Source organism: Centroberyx gerrardi, chromosome 17, assembly GCF_048128805.1.
Source record: "Centroberyx gerrardi isolate f3 chromosome 17, fCenGer3.hap1.cur.20231027, whole genome shotgun sequence".
In the NCBI taxonomy this organism is placed as follows: Eukaryota; Metazoa; Chordata; class Actinopteri; order Beryciformes; family Berycidae; genus Centroberyx; species Centroberyx gerrardi.
In genome coordinates, this window is record NC_136013.1 from 17,501 (window position 1) to 34,502 (window position 17,002).

Consider the following 17,002-nt stretch of genomic DNA (forward strand, 5'->3'; position numbering starts at 1 on the left):
CTTTGTATGCGATTACTTCAGTTTTCCTCTCCACAGTAAATCTTTCAGCCAATAGCGATCACTCTCTGTGGTTCCGTTAGGCCCCGCCTCCTGTCAATCAGCCCAGTCAAGCCAGCAGACAAACCAAAGACTTCCTCCAGCTACAGTCTGGAACAGGAGACAGAAACTAAAGCTAGATTTAAACTGCTGCTCTCTTTTTTACTGGGAGGAACTGGTGACAGTTTGATTCTAAATATTTACTGTGAAAAAAACCCTAATATGAGGGAAAAATATCAAATATCTGCTAATGTGGTAAAAGCTGAAAACCATCTGCAGCAACGGAGAACAGGATTTGAGCAAAACCTCCAGTCAGACTGAACCGTCCTGTAAGAGTCTTGAAGAATCACATGAAGGAACAGATTCATGAGTGTTATTCATCCTCAGGTGGAAGGACACACACACACACACACACACAGAGGTGAGAAGCAGTGTGTGCTGACCGCAGAGCGCCCCGGCGCGGCCCTCCAGCGTAACCTGCCACGTGAAGTAGTCCCCCCGCCGCAGCTCCATGTCCTGCTCCCTGAGGGACGGAGGGAAGACGCACCGCCACAGCAGGAGGAGGCGGGGCAGGTGGTGCTCCACCACGGCCGGGCCTGCGCACACACACACACACACACACACCAAAGGATTCAATAACATAATGCCAAGCGAAATATGTCCCAAAATCAAAATTAACATAAGAAGAGTTTTGGCTGATGTTGCTTTGCAAAAAATGTAGTTCCAGGAAGTAAAAACTTTATTTTATTATTTATAATTTTTTTATTTTATTTACAATTTACAATTTCCCATTTGGCAGACGCTTTTATCCAAAGCGACGTACACATGAGATTTTAATACAACACAAGCAAGGATCTAGTCAGGAGAGAACAACGAGAGTAAGAGCCATGAAGCTAAGATCTGGTCCGACAGGACAGAGGAGCCACGAGACAGAGAGACAGAGAATAGAGACATCGACATAGAGACAGATGGAGACAGAGACATGGAGACAGATGGAGACAGAGACATGGAGACAGAGACATAGAGACAGAGACATAGAGACAGATGGAGACAGAGACATGGAGACAGAGACATAGAGACAGATGGAGACAGAGACATGGAGACAGAGACATAGAGACAGATGGAGACAGAGACATGGAGACAGAGACATAGAGACAGATGGAGACAGAGACATAGAGACAGAGACATAGAGACAGATGGAGACAGAGACATAGAGACAGAGACATAGAGACAGAGACATAGAGACAGAGACAGATGGAGACAGACATGGAGACAGAGACATAGAGACAGAGACATAGAGACAGAGACATAGAGACAGAGATATAGAGACAGAGACATAGAGACAGAGATATAGAGACAGAGACATAGAGACAGAGATATAGAGACAGAGACATAGAGACAGAGACATAGAGACAGAGATATAGAGACAGATGGAGACAGATGAAGACAGATGGAGACAGATGAAGACAGATGAAGACAGATGGAGACAGATGAAGACAGATGGAGACAGGTGGAGACAGATGGAGACAGATGGAGACAGTCAGATGAAGACAGATGGAGACAGATGGAGACAGATGAAGACAGTCAGATGAAGACAGATGGAGACAGATGGAGACAGATGAAGACAGTCAGATGAAAACAGATGGAGACAGATGGAGACAGATGAAGACAGATGGAGACAGATGAAGACAGGTGGAGACAGATGGAGACAGATGGAGACAGATGGAGACAGATGAAGACAGTCAGATGAAGACAGATGAAGACAGATGGAGACAGATGGAGACAGATGAAGACAGATGGAGACAGATGAAGACAGATGGAGACAGATGAAGACAGATGGAGACAGGTGGAGACAGATGGAGACAGATGGAGACAGATGAGGACAGTCAGATGAAGACAGATGAAGACAGATGGAGACAGATGAAGACAGATGAAGACAGATGGAGACAGATGGAGACAGATGAAGACAGATGGAGACAGATGAAGACAGATGGAGACAGGTGGAGACAGATGGAGACAGATGGAGACAGATGAGGACAGTCAGATGAAGACAGATGAAGACAGATGGAGACAGATGGAGACAGATGAAGACAGATGGAGACAGATGGAGACAGTCAGATGAAGACAGATGGAGACAGATGAAGACAGATGGAGACAGATGAAGACAGATGAAGACAGATGGAGACAGATGAAGACAGATGAAGACAGATGGAGACAGATGAAGACAGATGAAGACAGATGAAGACAGGTGGAGACAGATGGAGACAGATGGAGACAGGTGGAGACAGGTGGAGACAGATGGAGACAGATGAAGACAGATGGAGACAGATGGAGACAGATGGAGACAGGTGGAGACAGATGGAGACAGATGGAGACAGATGGAGACAGGTGTCTCTTTGTGTTCTGCAGGACTTCACTCTGCATCATCAGTATAAAGAGGAAGCGTCCGTCTCACCCAGAGTGATGAGAGCGGAGACGAGCAGCCAGCCGGCCTGAGTCCGCTGCAGGGAGATACGACTGTTCTGATTGGCTGAACGCAGCAGGTCTTCAGCCAGGCACAACACCACCTACACACACACACACACACACACGTTAACACACTGTACTGTAGACATGACAGCAGGTCACCATCACCTGTACACAGATCAGATATGATGACAGCACTTCCTCAGCATGCATCTTATGTCATGTCATGTCATGATGTCATGTCCCTTGCCCTTGGTGTGTCATGTCATGTCATCATGTCATGTCCCTTGCCCTTGGTATGTCATGTCATGACATGTCATGTCATGTCATCATGTCATGTCCCTTGCCTTGGTATGTCATGTCATGTCATCATGTCATGTCCCTTGCCCTTGGTATGTCATGTCATGACATGTCATGTCATGTCATCATGTCATGTCCCTTGCCTTGGTATGTCATGTCATGTCATCATGTCATGTCCCTTGCCCTTGGTATGTCATGTCATGACATGTCATGTCATGTCATGTCATGTCATCATGTCATGTCCCTTGCCTTGGTATGTCATGTCATGTCCCTTGGTATGTCGTGTCATGTCATGTCCCTTGGTATGTCGTGTTATGTCATGTCATGTCCCTTGGTATGTCGTGTCATGTCATCATGTCATGTCCCTTGCCCTTGGTATGTCATGTCATGACATGTCATGTCATGTCATGTCATGTCATCATGTCATGTCCCTTGCCTTGGTATGTCATGTCATGTCATGTCCCTTGGTATGTCGTGTCATGTCATGTCCCTTGGTATGTCGTGTTATGTCATGTCATGTCCCTTGGTATGTCGTGTCATGTCATGTCATGTCCATTGGTATGTCGTGTCATGTCATGTCCCTTGGTATGTCGTGTCATGTCATGTCATGTCCCTTGGTATGTCGTGTCATGTCATGTCATGTCCCTTGGTATGTCGTGTCATGTCATGTCCCTTGGTATGTCGTGTCATGTCATGTCCCTTGGTATGTCATGTCATGTCATGTCATGTCCCTTGGTATGTCGTGTCATGTCATGTCCCTTGGTATGTCGTGTCATGTCATGTCCCTTGGTATGTCATGTCATGTCCCTTGGTATGTCATGTCATGTCCCTTGGTATGTCGTGTCATGTCATGTCATGTCCCTTGGTATGTCGTGTCATGTCATGTCCCTTGGTATGTCATGTCATGTCATGTCCCTTGGTATGTCGTGTCATGTCATGTCCCTTGGTATGTCGTGTCATGTCATGTCCCTTGGTATGTCATGTCATGTCCCTTGGTATGTCGTGTCATGTCATGTCCCTTGGTATGTCATGTCATGTCCCTTGGTATGTCGTGTCATGTCATGTCCCTTGGTATGTCATGTCATGTCCCTTGGTATATCATGTCATGTCCCTTGGTATGTCGTGTCATGTCATGTCCCTTGGTATGTCATGTCATGTCCCTTGGTATGTCGTGTCATGTCATGTCCCTTGGTATGTCATGTCATGTCCCTTGGTATGTCGTGTCATGTCATGTCCCTTGGTATGTCATGTCATGTCCCTTGGTATGTCATGTCATGTCCCTTGGTATGTCGTGTCATGTCATGTCCCTTGGTATGTCATGTCATGTCCCTTGGTATGTCGTGTCATGTCATGTCCCTTGGTATGTCGTGTCATGTCATGTCCCTTGGTATGTCATGTCACGTCCCTTGGTATGTCATGTCATGTCCCTTGGTATGTCGTGTCATGTCATGTCCCTTGGTATGTCGTGTCATGTCCCTTGGTATGTCATGTCATGTCCCTTGGTATGTCGTGTCATGTCATGTCCCTTGGTATGTCGTGTCATGTCATGTCCCTTGGTATGTCATGTCATGTCCCTTGGTATGCCATGTCATGTCCCTTGGTATGTCATGTCATGTCCCTTGGTATGTCATGTCATGTCCCTTGGTATGCCATGTCATGTCCCTTGGTATGTCATGTCATGTCCCTTGGTATGTCGTCTCATGTCATGTCCCTTGGTATGTCATGTCATGTCCCTTGGTATGCCATGTCATGTCCCTTGGTATGTCATGTCATGTCCCTTGGTATGCCATGTCATGTCCCTTGGTATGTCGTGTCATGTCATGTCCCTTGGTATGTCGTGTCATGTCATGTCCCTTGGTATGTCATGTCATGTCCCTTGGTATGTCATGTCATGTCCCTTGGTATGTCGTGTCATGTCATGTCCCTTGGTATGTCATGTCATGTCCCTTGGTATGCCATGTCATGTCCCTTGGTATGTCGTGTCATGTCATGTCCCTTGGTATGTCATGTCATGTCCCTTGGTATGTCATGTCATGTCCCTTGGTATGTCATGTCACGTCCCTTGGTATGTCATGTCACGTCCCTTGGTATGTCATGTCACGTCCCTTGGTATGTCATGTCATGTCCCTTGGTATGTCATGTCATGTCCCTTCCCCTTGGTGCGTCGCGTCCCGTCTCGTACCGTTCCCTTGGAGTGTGGAATGCCCAGCGGACAGTGCTGCACGGCGGCCACCAGGGCGGCGACGGCGGCTCCGTATCCGGCCACGGCCTCGGGGGAAGACTTCAGCGCCACCAGCCGCTCCGCGCACCGGTCCAGCAGCAAGGAACCCTGGGACGGCATCGCCACGGCGACGCAGCGCAGGCACCAGGCGGCGGCCAGCCGGGCCGAGGAGACAGGGTGGAGGAGGACGGAGATGACTGTGTCCAGGAGGGCTACACACACACACACACACACACACACACACACACACAGCAATGATACATCTAGTTTGTTAACAGCATCATCTTACAATCTAAACTCTTCAGTCAGCATGTCTTCCTGTCTGGACCAATCAGGAAACAGCATGTCTCCTTGTTTTGAGCTGTAACTGTAGTTTCCTCTTGGACCTCTCTCTCTCTCTCTCTCTCTCTCTCTCTCTCTCTCTCTCTGTCTTGGTTTGCAGACAGGATCTCTCTCCTCTTTCCTCATCCTCCTCTATGTAACAGATATATATCAAATGTTATTTCTCTCTTTCCCTTCTCTCCTTCCCTCTCCTCTGTGTAAGAGATACAGAATACAGATCTTCCTCTCCTCTCTCCTTCTCATCCTTCCTCCTCTCTTCTCCTCTCTCCTTCTCATCATTCCTCCTCTCTTCTCCTCTCTCCTTCTCATCCTTGCTCCTCTCTTCTCCTCTCTCCTTCCCACCCTTCCTCCTCTCTTCTCTCTCCTTCCCACCCTTCCTCCTCTCCTTTCTCCTTCCCACCCTTCCTCCTCTCCTTCCCATCCTTCCTCCTCTCCTCTCTCCTTCCCATCCTTCCTCCTCTCCTCTCTCCTTCTCATCCTTCCTCCTCTCCTCTCCTCTCTCCTTCCCATCCTTCTCGTCTCCTCTCCTCTCTAACATGTATCTTTTATTTTCTTGCTGTTATACCATATTCCTCCTTGTTGAGTTTTGTTGTGTAACACTTAACATTTGCCTCATTCCAGTGTATTAACTGATGGAACTATACAGTCAGTGCACAGTGACGCTGACTCAGCCTGTATTTAATGTTCAGTTTCAATTCATGTAATGAAAATCTCTGCGTACTGACAGGGGTGTAACACTGGGGTGTGTGTGTGTGTGTGTGTGTGTGTGTACCTGTGGAGTCAGTGAGCAGCGTCATGGCGGTGGCTCTCAGCTCCTGGATGATGCTGCTCAGCTCCAGCAGGCAGCAGATCAGAACATGCTGACTGGCTGAAACATCCGCAGCTGAAACTCTGGTCTCCATGTTGCCGTCGCTCAGCGCCGCGTCTCCAACACACAACACACACACACAACACACACACACAAACAAGAAATACTGAGTGGCATGAACAGGACCGGGCAAATCGGCGCTGGGCCAGATCATCATGTAGAAGAAGCTGTGTGCACATGCTTCACTTTTCATGTTACAATCACAATATTCAGCAGGAAAAAATGCAATATGATTCTTTTTCTGTCAATACTGAGCAGCCATGTTTAACCACAGAGTTCACAGAGTTGGTTGGATGTTTATCAGCATGAAGCATTCTGACCAATCAGGTTTCTTGGCTGAAACCATCCATTGTCTCTAACTTCATTAAGGTTCTCAACCTGGTATCTGCCCCTCCCCCCTCCTCCACCCTCCTCCCTCACCGACGGCTCGTTTCTGCGCGGCGATGGCGAGGCAGAGCTGCTTGGCGGCGTTGGCCTGGGCCTTCTCTCCCAGCAGCGAGCCCACGGTGCTCCGCAAGACGAAGGAGACGCAGCGGCGCGTCACGGCGGCGTCGCCCGGCGTCTGGGTCGCCCGGCCGTGAGACGCCAGCTCCATCAGCAGGGACAGCAGGGGGGGGAAGTTGGCCTCCAGCCAGGCGCCGCCCAGCGTGGAGATGAAGACCACACAGGCCTTTTACACCACAGAAGAAGAAAATGTTGATTTATTGTTTTTCTCATAGAAACTGAGCAGGGAATCTCTTGTACTGCACTTTGTGGGCGTGGCCTATTTGAAACTTCACGGCATTCTTATGTATGACATGCGTCGAGTGCAGTTACCACGGCGACCCACCTGCGTGACTCCGATGCGGACGTCCTTGCTGACGGAGCTGGTTCCCTTCAGCATGTCTCCACTGGCCCGCAGGAAACCTGCCCCGCCCCGCAGGAAGCCCCCAGACAGCAAATCCATCACCTCCTCCAGAGAACTCCTGCCCCGCCCACCCTGTCTGGGAGCTGGGGGGGGGGGGGGAGGGGGGGGGCGAGCGAGAGAGAGAGAGACAGACAGACAGACAGACAGGCAGACAGACAGACAGACAGGGGGGGGGGGGGGGGGGGTTAGATCACCACTGTGAACAATTCTTGACTTCAAACAAGACTTGAAAAAGTTTCTAAAGTCTTGACTTGAGATCTTGTGTGTAAATGACTTAGATTGAAAGTGATGAGATTTGTTCTTTAAGATATTAAATTGATGATACTGGACTCTTGATTTGTTCTGACTTGACTTGCTGTCCTACATTTAGACTTGAGACTTGACATTAATGACATGGACTTGACTTGGAAATCTACATTTAGACTTGGGACTTGACTTGAGACTCAAGACTTGAGACTGACTTGGGTTGGGACTCAAGTGAAGTTGGCTTGTTACACCTCTGCCTCTTACTGAAGTATAATTTAACAACAGTAATTCCACATCAGCTTTCTAACTCATGAATCCTCTCTGGTACCGGCGGGCTGTCGGGGCTCGACGGCGGCAGCCAGCAGCGTTCCCAGCAGTTTGGCGACGGCGACTCGGACGTCGGAGTTGGATCCTTCGAAGGCTCTGAAGCACAGAGTGGAAACGTTCTCCAGCTCCGAGGTCCAGAGGAAAACCGCCTCCCTCTGCAGCTCCAGCAGGCACTGAACACAAAATACAGACAGAGACATTAACCATTAACCATGGTTAACCATAGCATTTAATAGACTGAATGATTCATCAATTAATTGAAAAAATTATTAATAGATTCATCGATAATGAAAACAATCGTTAGCTGCAGCCCTAATGGGAATATTTTGGACTTTTTGGGCATGATAGTCAAATGGTCAAATTTAAAGATGCTGAACTTTAGCACAAACTATAATCTCTCAGCAGCTTCAGTCAGAGCTTCTTGTTGTTATTGTTGTCGTTACCTTGGCGGCGGCGCAGCGGACGGCCATGGAGCGGTCGGTCAGGCAGCTCCTCGCCGCCTTGTAGATGTCACGGTGACACGACACGGCGCCGACGCCCAAACCACGCAGCATCAGCTCCACACTCAGCATGATCTCATACCGACCCTGGGACTGCCAGACAGACACGCAGACATGCATCTTAGTGCTTGTATTTCATGAATACGACATAACGAGAAAACTTTTCATTATAACGTGAAAATATCTTGTTATAATGGGACAAAGATCTTGTTATAACGAGAAATGCTTCTCATTGTAACAAGATGCTGAGTGTGTTTTTCACTGCTGCAGCAGCTGGATGAGATGTGAGGAGAGACGAACCTCAGCGCTCTTCATGGCCTTCAGCAGGTTGGACAGAGTTTCTTTGAAGGAGCCGACCAGCATCCGACCCAGCTGCTCATACAGGGAGCCGAGACACGCTATGGCTGCCCTGACACACACACACACACACACAGAGATATATACACAGACTGAATGATCATCTGTCAGCATCATTTTCAGAGCTGTCATCACAAAATGACTTATGTGCTGAAAATTGTTAATTTTGTTGATTTTACTTAAAATCATTTTCAAATAAAATCTGAAAGCTGAGTGAACAGTATTTTCTGTAATAATCAATCATAATCAAGCTACGGAAAGTCCTACAGAAGCTAATGAAGTACCGACTACGACTGCAGCCTGTGTATGTGACAAAGTCTGCAAAAACCTGCATGGCCTGAAGATCCACCAGGTCAATATGAGATGCTTGAGGGGAAAGCAAGTGGTGCAACGCACAGGAACAGCACCTGGTGAGACACAGGAGGAGCCAGGCCCGGAGTCACCCCACAGTGCCTGGAACCTTCAAGCAGACTCCACCCCCAAGCAGATTATCGGAACGGAATTATCGTCGGGTCAAGTGGCCTGCAGCCAACAAGGAGAGAGAGTGGCTCCAGTTTGACGAGGATGTGGATGGGGTTCCACAACCAGGGGTGATGCAGACCAAAAGCTCCGGTCTATGTGTACAATCATCATCAGTTGGCCGACAGGAGACGAAGATCAGCCAGCTAAGGCAGGAGCTGAGAATGCTAAGGCGGCAGTACAAGGAGGTGAAGGAGGACGACGGGGCCGCGCTAGCACATCTCTGGAACATCGTGAGGAAGAAGCTCATCTCACCATTCACCATCTGTACCATTCAGCCCCTTGGTCGGGCTGAATGGTACAGGAGGAGGTGCAGGGAGAGGGCCAGGAAGCGCGCTGCATTTATTGTGAACCCCTTCGGATTCACCAAGAGACTGCTTGGGCAAAAACGAAGTGGCCACCTTGCATGCTCCAAAGAGAAGATTGACCAGTGCCTCAACAACACCTACAGCGACAGAGCAAGGGAGCAAGATCTCACTGCGTCGAAGGCAAGGTATTTTTTAGTATTGTTGCGCGTGACAGAGTTCCTCCTGAAGAACTCCTACATTGACACCTAAGTGCAGAAGGGGGGAGTCCCGAGGGTGCCAGGGTGCATCGAGCACACAGGAGTTGTCACCCAGCTGATCCAAGAGGCACGGGAAGGTAGAGGAGACCTGGCTGTTCTGTGGCTGGACCTCGCCAATGCCTATGGATCAATCCCACACAAGCTGGTGGAAACTCCGCTGGACCGGCACCATGTTCCAAGTAAGATCAGGGGCCTCATTATGAACTAGTACAACTGCTTCAGCCTGAGAGTCTCCTCTGGAACATCAACATCAGCATGGCATCAGCTGGAGAAGGGGATTATAACTGGATGCACCATTTCAGTGATACTGTTCGCTGAGGCCATGAATATGCTTGTCAAGTCAGCAGAGGTGGAGTGTAGAGGCCCCTTGACCAAGTCCGGTGTTCGGCAGCCCCCCATCAGGGCCTTCATGGATGACCTGGCGGTGACGACAACATCAGTGCCTGGATACAGATGGATCCTCAAAGGCCTTGAGCGACTCATTATCTGGGCACGGATGAGCTTCAAGCTGGCAAAGTCCAGGTCCCTGGTTGTGAGGAGGGTATCCAGGATCCTGAGGGGAGGTATCCAGATCCCATCAGTCACCGAGAAGCCAGTCAAGAGCCTTGGCAAGGTCTTCGATTGCACCCTGAAGGACACTGCAGCACTCCAGGCGACCAGCAGTGAGTTAGAGACATGGCTGACAGCTGTGGACAAATCAGGGCTGCCGGGGAAGTTCAAGACCCGGATTTACCAGAATGGCCTCCTACCTCGACTCCTCTGGCCCCTGCTTGTCGACGAGGTCCCGATGACCACTGTCGAGGGCTTAGAGAGGAAGACCAGCCACTTCCTGTGCAGGTGGTTGGGCCCACCACGAAGCCTGAGCAGCATCGCCTTGTACAGACACAAGAACAAGCTACGGCTCCCCTTCAGCAGCCTGACAGAGGAGTTCATGGTAACCTGTACAAGAGAGGTGCTGCTGTACAGAGACTCCACCGACACCAAAGTCTCCTTGGCTGGCATTGAGGTGAGGACTGGGAGGAATTGGAGGGCCCAGGAAGCAGTTGATCAGGCTGAGTCACAGCTGCGCCACAGCGTGCTGGTGGGATCTGAGGCGTATGGACAGGCAGGGCTTGGTAGCATCCCAAGACCTCGCTACGATAAAGCCCAAGGGAAAGAGAGATGCCAGCTGGTCCAGGAGGAGGTGCGAGCAGGGGTGGAAGAAGTGCGCTCCAGTAGGATGGTGGGGATGCGATGGACCGAAAGATCTCTTGGTCTGCAAGGCCAAGCCACTCGGATCAAGTTCCTGATCCAAACGGTCTACGACGTGCTCCCCAGCCCATCCAACTTCTTCTGCTGGTCTATGGCACAAACAGCAGCATGCCCACTGTGCCAGAGAAGACGATCCCTGGAGCATATCCTGAGCTGTTGTCCGAAGGCCCTGGGAGAGGGGCGCTATCGCTGGTGGCACGACCAGGTGCTTAGAGCTACAGCAGATGCTATCTGCACAGGGATCTCTCGCAGCAAACAACATCGCGCAGCAAAGCAGGCCATCACTTTTGTCAAGACGGGGGAGAAGCCACAGCCGCAGCCATCCTCGTCACGGCAGTGCACTGGCAGCTGAAGGTCGACCTAGGGCCTACGAGGTATGAGGGCCTAGCGGGCCCTCGTACTTGGGCTGCCTAGCAGGAAAACCATCAAGACCGCCATAGAGGCCGTAGAGAAGGCATCAAGATGGCTGTGGATCAAAAGGGGCGATCCAAGGACCGCACATGCTGCTTAGACACAAGCAGAGGCCTGATCACCCCCGGCTGGGTCCATCACTGATGATGTGTCCAAGTTGCATCACACTATGTGTGATAGAACTAGGATACTTGTAGTATTTACAGTCTGAAAGCTGAGTGAAGACTATTTTATAATTTTATTTTTAGCAGAAAGCTAATTTTTACCGTCTTTTCTATGTGACCTGAATGCAGCATCAAAACTTACAGTCGGGTCGGAAGGCCGGACGGCGAGTCGTCCTTGCTGCGGATGATGTCATTACACCTCTCCACCAATAGGCTGGCCGGGACGGGGTCTCCCAGGCGGTACAGCAGGGCCAGGCAGTGGGCCAGCAGCCAGCGGGTCGGCGGGCCGGGAGAACCAATCAGAACCGCTGACAGCTGCTCAACCAGCCGCCTCTGGTTCTGTTTAATATCAGCCTGAGAGAGAGAGAGAGGAAATTGGGGGAACCTTAGTTTGGTTCATGTAACTGCATCACAACACAGCAATCAGACTGATGCTGCGTTCCAGGAAAGTCGGAAAGAAGGAAATTCCGACTTCCTAATAGGAAAAATGCAACGGTTTGGCCCTCAAGTCGGTACATTTTATCCCATTCGGGGTGATTCTGCATTTTCATTGGCTACGTACAAACACCTCTCACGCTGATCCACAATCAGCTCAGAGAATTCTTCAAGAAGACGCACAGAATCTCCGTCTCAGCCAATAACAAGCTGTAACTAACACTTTGCAGCAGGACGTTCAACACACTGCCGCTTCCTTTTACACGTCCCGTTTGCTGTGTTGGGCGACTGAACGCGTCCCTGACGTCACGCCAACATGGCAGCAGACACTGTAAACATGACACTGCATTACTTTTAACATGTTTACATCCTCAAAACACACATAAGTTCCACTTTCAGCATCCTGACCTTAAAGCTGCAGTTCACAGTTAGAGCTCCACTGCTCCCCCTCCTGGCTGTGCAGGGAATCACAACATGCTTTATGCTAACTAAGTATGCTAGCTAACTTTCATCAAGCCCTGTTGATATTTTACCCACTAGATTCCTCAAGGATATTATTGGAACTGTTGGTCCTTGTTTGCTCAATATTGTAAACAGCTCACTCTCTTTTGGCCATGTTCCTGATTATTTGCCAGCATTCAGCCTCTGTTCAAAAAAACCCAGTTTTGACCCCACTATACCAAGTAGTTATAGGCCCATCTCCAAACTACCATTTATTTCCAAAATTTTGGAGAAAGTGATCTCAAAGCAGCTCCTTGATGTGGTCGAAAGAAATAATGTCTTTGAGAAGTTTCAGTCAGGTTTTCGTCAGCATCATAGCACCGAAACTGCCCTTCTCCATGTCACAAATGACATGCTGATGAGTGCTGATACTGGTCAGTGCTCTGTGCTGGTGTTCTGGGACGGCCCTAAACTGGTTTACATCCTACCTTTGCAACAGGAAACTGACAGTGTCTATTGGTAACTTCACATCATCAGCCTTTGGGACAAATTATCCGCCAGCATGACATTGCTTTTCACTTTTACGCGGATGACACACAATTGTATCTTTCAATTAATCCCAACGATTTCAGTAGGCTGACCATCTTACGTGATTGTTTGGCTGATATCAAGGATTGGATGGCTCACAACTTTCTCCAGCTCAATTCAGATAAAACTGAAGTTCTTATTATTGGTCCTGAATGCTTTTCTAAACAAATTCAGCAGTGCCTAGGCTCTTTTACAAGCAATGTTAAGCCTGTGTCAAAAAATCTAGGGGTCATCTTTGACCCAAACTTAGCCTAAATTTTGAACATCATGTTAAGAAACTGGTACAGTCATGCTTTTTTCAATTAAGGAACATTGCCAAAATCAGTACTTTTCTCTCTTTTCACAACACTGAACGGGTTATTAATGCCTTTGTGACATCACGTTTAGAATATTGCAATGCATTGATTACCTGCCTGAATCAGTCTGCCTTGGGACGGCTCCAACTAGTTCAAAACTCTGCAGCAAGATTGTTGACCAAAACTAAGCGTACGTCACACATTACACCTGTCTTAGCCTCTTTACACTGGCTTCCAATAGAGTTCAGAATTAAGTTTAAAATTCTTCTAATTACATATAAGGCCTTGCATGACCAGGCACCTGAGTACATCATTGAGCTGCTTCATCCATACCAGACCACAGGATCCCTTAGGTCTTCCAACCAAGGTCTCTTGGCTGTTCCAACATGCAGACTTAAGTCAAAAGGTGATAAAGCATTTGCAGCAATGGCACCTAGACTGTGGAACAGTCTGCCTCCCATTGTAAGATTGTCTGAATCCGTTACTACTTTTAAATCACATCTCAAGACACATTTTTATGGTTTGGCTTTTAACTGATTGTACTTCTGTCTGTTTCTATTTTCTCTGTAAAGCACTTTGTAAACTCTGTTTTTTGAAAAGTGCTATATAAATAAAGTTTATTATTATTATTATTATTCTAACTAGCTAGCTAATACTGCTCTTTTCCCAGCACCCCCCCCCCCCCCCCCCCCTCACCCTGTCAGCAGCAGGAAGCAGTTTCTTCAGGTGGCTCAGCCATTCGAAGATGAACTCGGCCCTCTGGTGTTCTCCCAGCTGGCTGCTCGCCTCCTCGTTCAGCAGGAGGCTGTGAGCGCGCTCCATCGCCCCGCTTCACCTCCTCCTCCTCCTCTTCTTCCTTCACCTCCTCCTCCTTCTCTTCTCAGTGTGGGAGAAATCTTCCGTCCTGCTCTGTCATTCTCCTAAATCCTATTAAATAGAAAGGGAGGAAGGAGGAGAAACAGATCCAGAGAGGAGGAGGTGGAGAGAGGGGGATGAAAGGAGAGAAAGCGAGAATAACAAAGAGCAAGAAGCTCTGAATTAATGAGGCAAGTTTGATTCAGGATCTGCAGCATCAGACTGAACTAACAGTCTGTCCCACCATGTGAAAACAACCAGAAACCACATGAAGGGACTCGTTAAAGGACAGGAGGACAGGAGGACCGGAGGACAGGAGGACAGGAGGACCGGAGGACAGGAGGACAGGAGAACAGGAGGACCGGAGGACAGGAGGACAGGAGGACAGGAGGACCGGAGGACAGGAGGACAGGAGGACAGGAGGACCGGAGGACAGGAGGACAGGAGGACCGGATGACAGGAGGACAGGAGAACAGGAGGACCGGAGGACAGGAGGACAGGAGGACAGGAGGACAGGAGGACCGGAGGACAGGAGGACCAGAGGACAGGGGGACAGGAGGACCGGATGACAGGGGGACCGGAGGACAGGGGGACCGGATGACAGGGGGACAGGAGGACCGGAGGACAGGAGGACCGGATGACAGGGGGACAGGAGGACCGGATGACAGGGGGACCGGAGGACAGGAGGACCAGAGGACAGGAGGACCGGAGGACAGGAGGACAGGAGGACCGGAGGACAGGAGGACAGGGGGACAGGGGGACAGGAGGACCGGATGACAGGGGGACCGGAGGACAGGAGGACCAGAGGACCAGATGACAGGGGGACCAGAGGACAGGGAGACAGGAGGACCGGAGGACAGGAGGACCGGATGACAGGGGGACCAGAGGACAGGGGGACCAGAGGACAGGGGGACCAGAGGACAGGAGGACCGGATGACAGGGGGACAGGAGGACAGGGGGACCAGAGGACAGGAGGACCGGATGACAGGGGGACAGGAGGACCGGATGACAGGGGGACCAGAGGACAGGGGGACCAGAGGACAGGAGGACCGGATGACAGGGGGACAGGAGGACCGGATGACAGGGGGACCAGAGGACAGGAGGACCGGATGACAGGGGCACAGGAGGACAGGAGGACCGGATGACAGGGGGACCGGAGGACAAGAGGACCAGATGACAGGGGGACCAGAGGACAGGAGGACCGGATGACAGGGGCACAGGGGCACAGGAGGACAGGAGGACCGGATGACAGGGGGACCGGAGGACAAGAGGACCGGATGACAGGGGGACAGGAGGACAGGGGGACAGGAGGACCGGATGACAGGAGGACAGGAGGACAGGAGGACAGGAGGACAGGAGGACCGGAGGACAGGAGGACCGGAGGACAAGAGGACCGGATGACAGGGGGACAGGAGGACAGGGGGACAGGAGGACCGGATGACAGGAGGACAGGAGGACAGGAGGACCGGAGGACAGGAGGACCGGAGGACAGGAGGACCGGAGGACAGGAGGACAGGGGGACCGGAGGACAGGAGGACAGGGGGACCGGAGGACAGGGGGACCGGAGGACAGGGGGACCGGAGGGGACTGAAGACTTGCTTCACTAGATGAGACACTTTTACTGGGATTTGTTTTGGCGAGTTCACTTAATACAGACAGAGAGAAAGACTAGATCAAAAGAACCACAAGACGTAAAACACTTAAAACACAAAGAACACAAAGTAAGACAGAAGCAATAAAATACCATAAAATAAAATACCACAATAAAATACCATAAACTGAAACATACAGTATGTACCACAGGGATAAAAACATCCAAAACAACCACTATACCTGCCATATTGCACACTCACTTAGATCTGACAAACAGACTTTATTAGGCGATTTAAATATTTTAGCCATAACTGTTACGCTGCGTTCACGTTCTGCTGGGAAAGTCCGAGATCCGGGACTTCCCAGTCTGCTGAACAGCGTTTCACCTGCTGATCAGTCAGGAAATCAAACCAAACGATTACCTAGAGCTGGGCAATACGGTTGAAATCAATATCGCAATAATCATAAGGATTTTATTCATATCGATGTAGGGCTCACGTCTGCAAAATCACGTTACATAATCAAATGAATGCTCATCCCATTGAACTGAATGGTAACATTAGATGTGATGTCAAACAAAACTGACATTTTCAAATAATATTAAAATGTTTCAAACCTCATTTTGTCAGAGTTTCATCAAGTCAGACAGCAGAACTGTGTCATGATGATTTCCCAAAATCACCAAATCACCAAATCATCACCATGCGATTCCCCAGAATATTGAATTATCACCGGCTCTACATTCATTTTCTATTTTGTCAGAAAATCAAACCTGGAGGACAGATGATAAACAAGCAGAAAGCGTCACGGAGGCTGCAGCTTTGACAGAAGAAGACGAAGAAGAAGAAGGAGAAGAAGAAGGTTGGTGCCCCATTGAAAACTAATGGAGCAGAGCAGAGCAGAGCGGGTCCAGAACAGAGAGAGCAGAGAGAGAGAAGCTGGCTGCTGTAAGACTATCAGCCCATGAATTATTAAACACCACAGCAGAAACCTGCTGTCTCACAATTAACAGTCTGCTCTCCACACACACACACACACACACACACACACACACACTGAGACTCAGACAGACTCTAAAAATAGACTTTTGTCCGACACAAACACACTGGCTGCTCTGTTAGGTAAAATGAAGAAATGAATTAAAAGCTACATAACAGCTTCATCCCTGTTGGGACAAAATAACAAAACTAAAAAAAACTACAACTGCAGTAAAGTGACTGCATCAAAATATGAGCAAAAACATCCATCTACCTTCCTAACAGGTCTGAGCAAACTGTCACAAAACATTAAAACAGTTTCCAAACCCAACAGGCT

At 49.5% G+C, this 17,002-nt stretch overlaps 1 protein-coding gene across 1 annotated transcript in view; it reads right to left on the minus strand.

The window, feature by feature from the left end:
- Positions 1 to 17,002, minus strand: part of LOC139933182 (HEAT repeat-containing protein 5A) — a gene marked incomplete at its 3' end in the record, with an annotated part of 35,131 nt that overhangs the window by 17,495 nt on the left and 634 nt on the right. Inside the window, 11 exon segments of the mRNA XM_078289603.1 lie at positions 480 to 632; positions 2,492 to 2,603; positions 4,985 to 5,235; positions 6,138 to 6,290; positions 6,654 to 6,903; positions 7,063 to 7,223; positions 7,715 to 7,886; positions 8,157 to 8,306; positions 8,514 to 8,622; positions 11,623 to 11,834; positions 13,937 to 14,167. Of these exon segments, the coding sequence (XP_078145729.1) occupies positions 480 to 632; positions 2,492 to 2,603; positions 4,985 to 5,235; positions 6,138 to 6,290; positions 6,654 to 6,903; positions 7,063 to 7,223; positions 7,715 to 7,886; positions 8,157 to 8,306; positions 8,514 to 8,622; positions 11,623 to 11,834; positions 13,937 to 14,062 (1,849 nt within the window).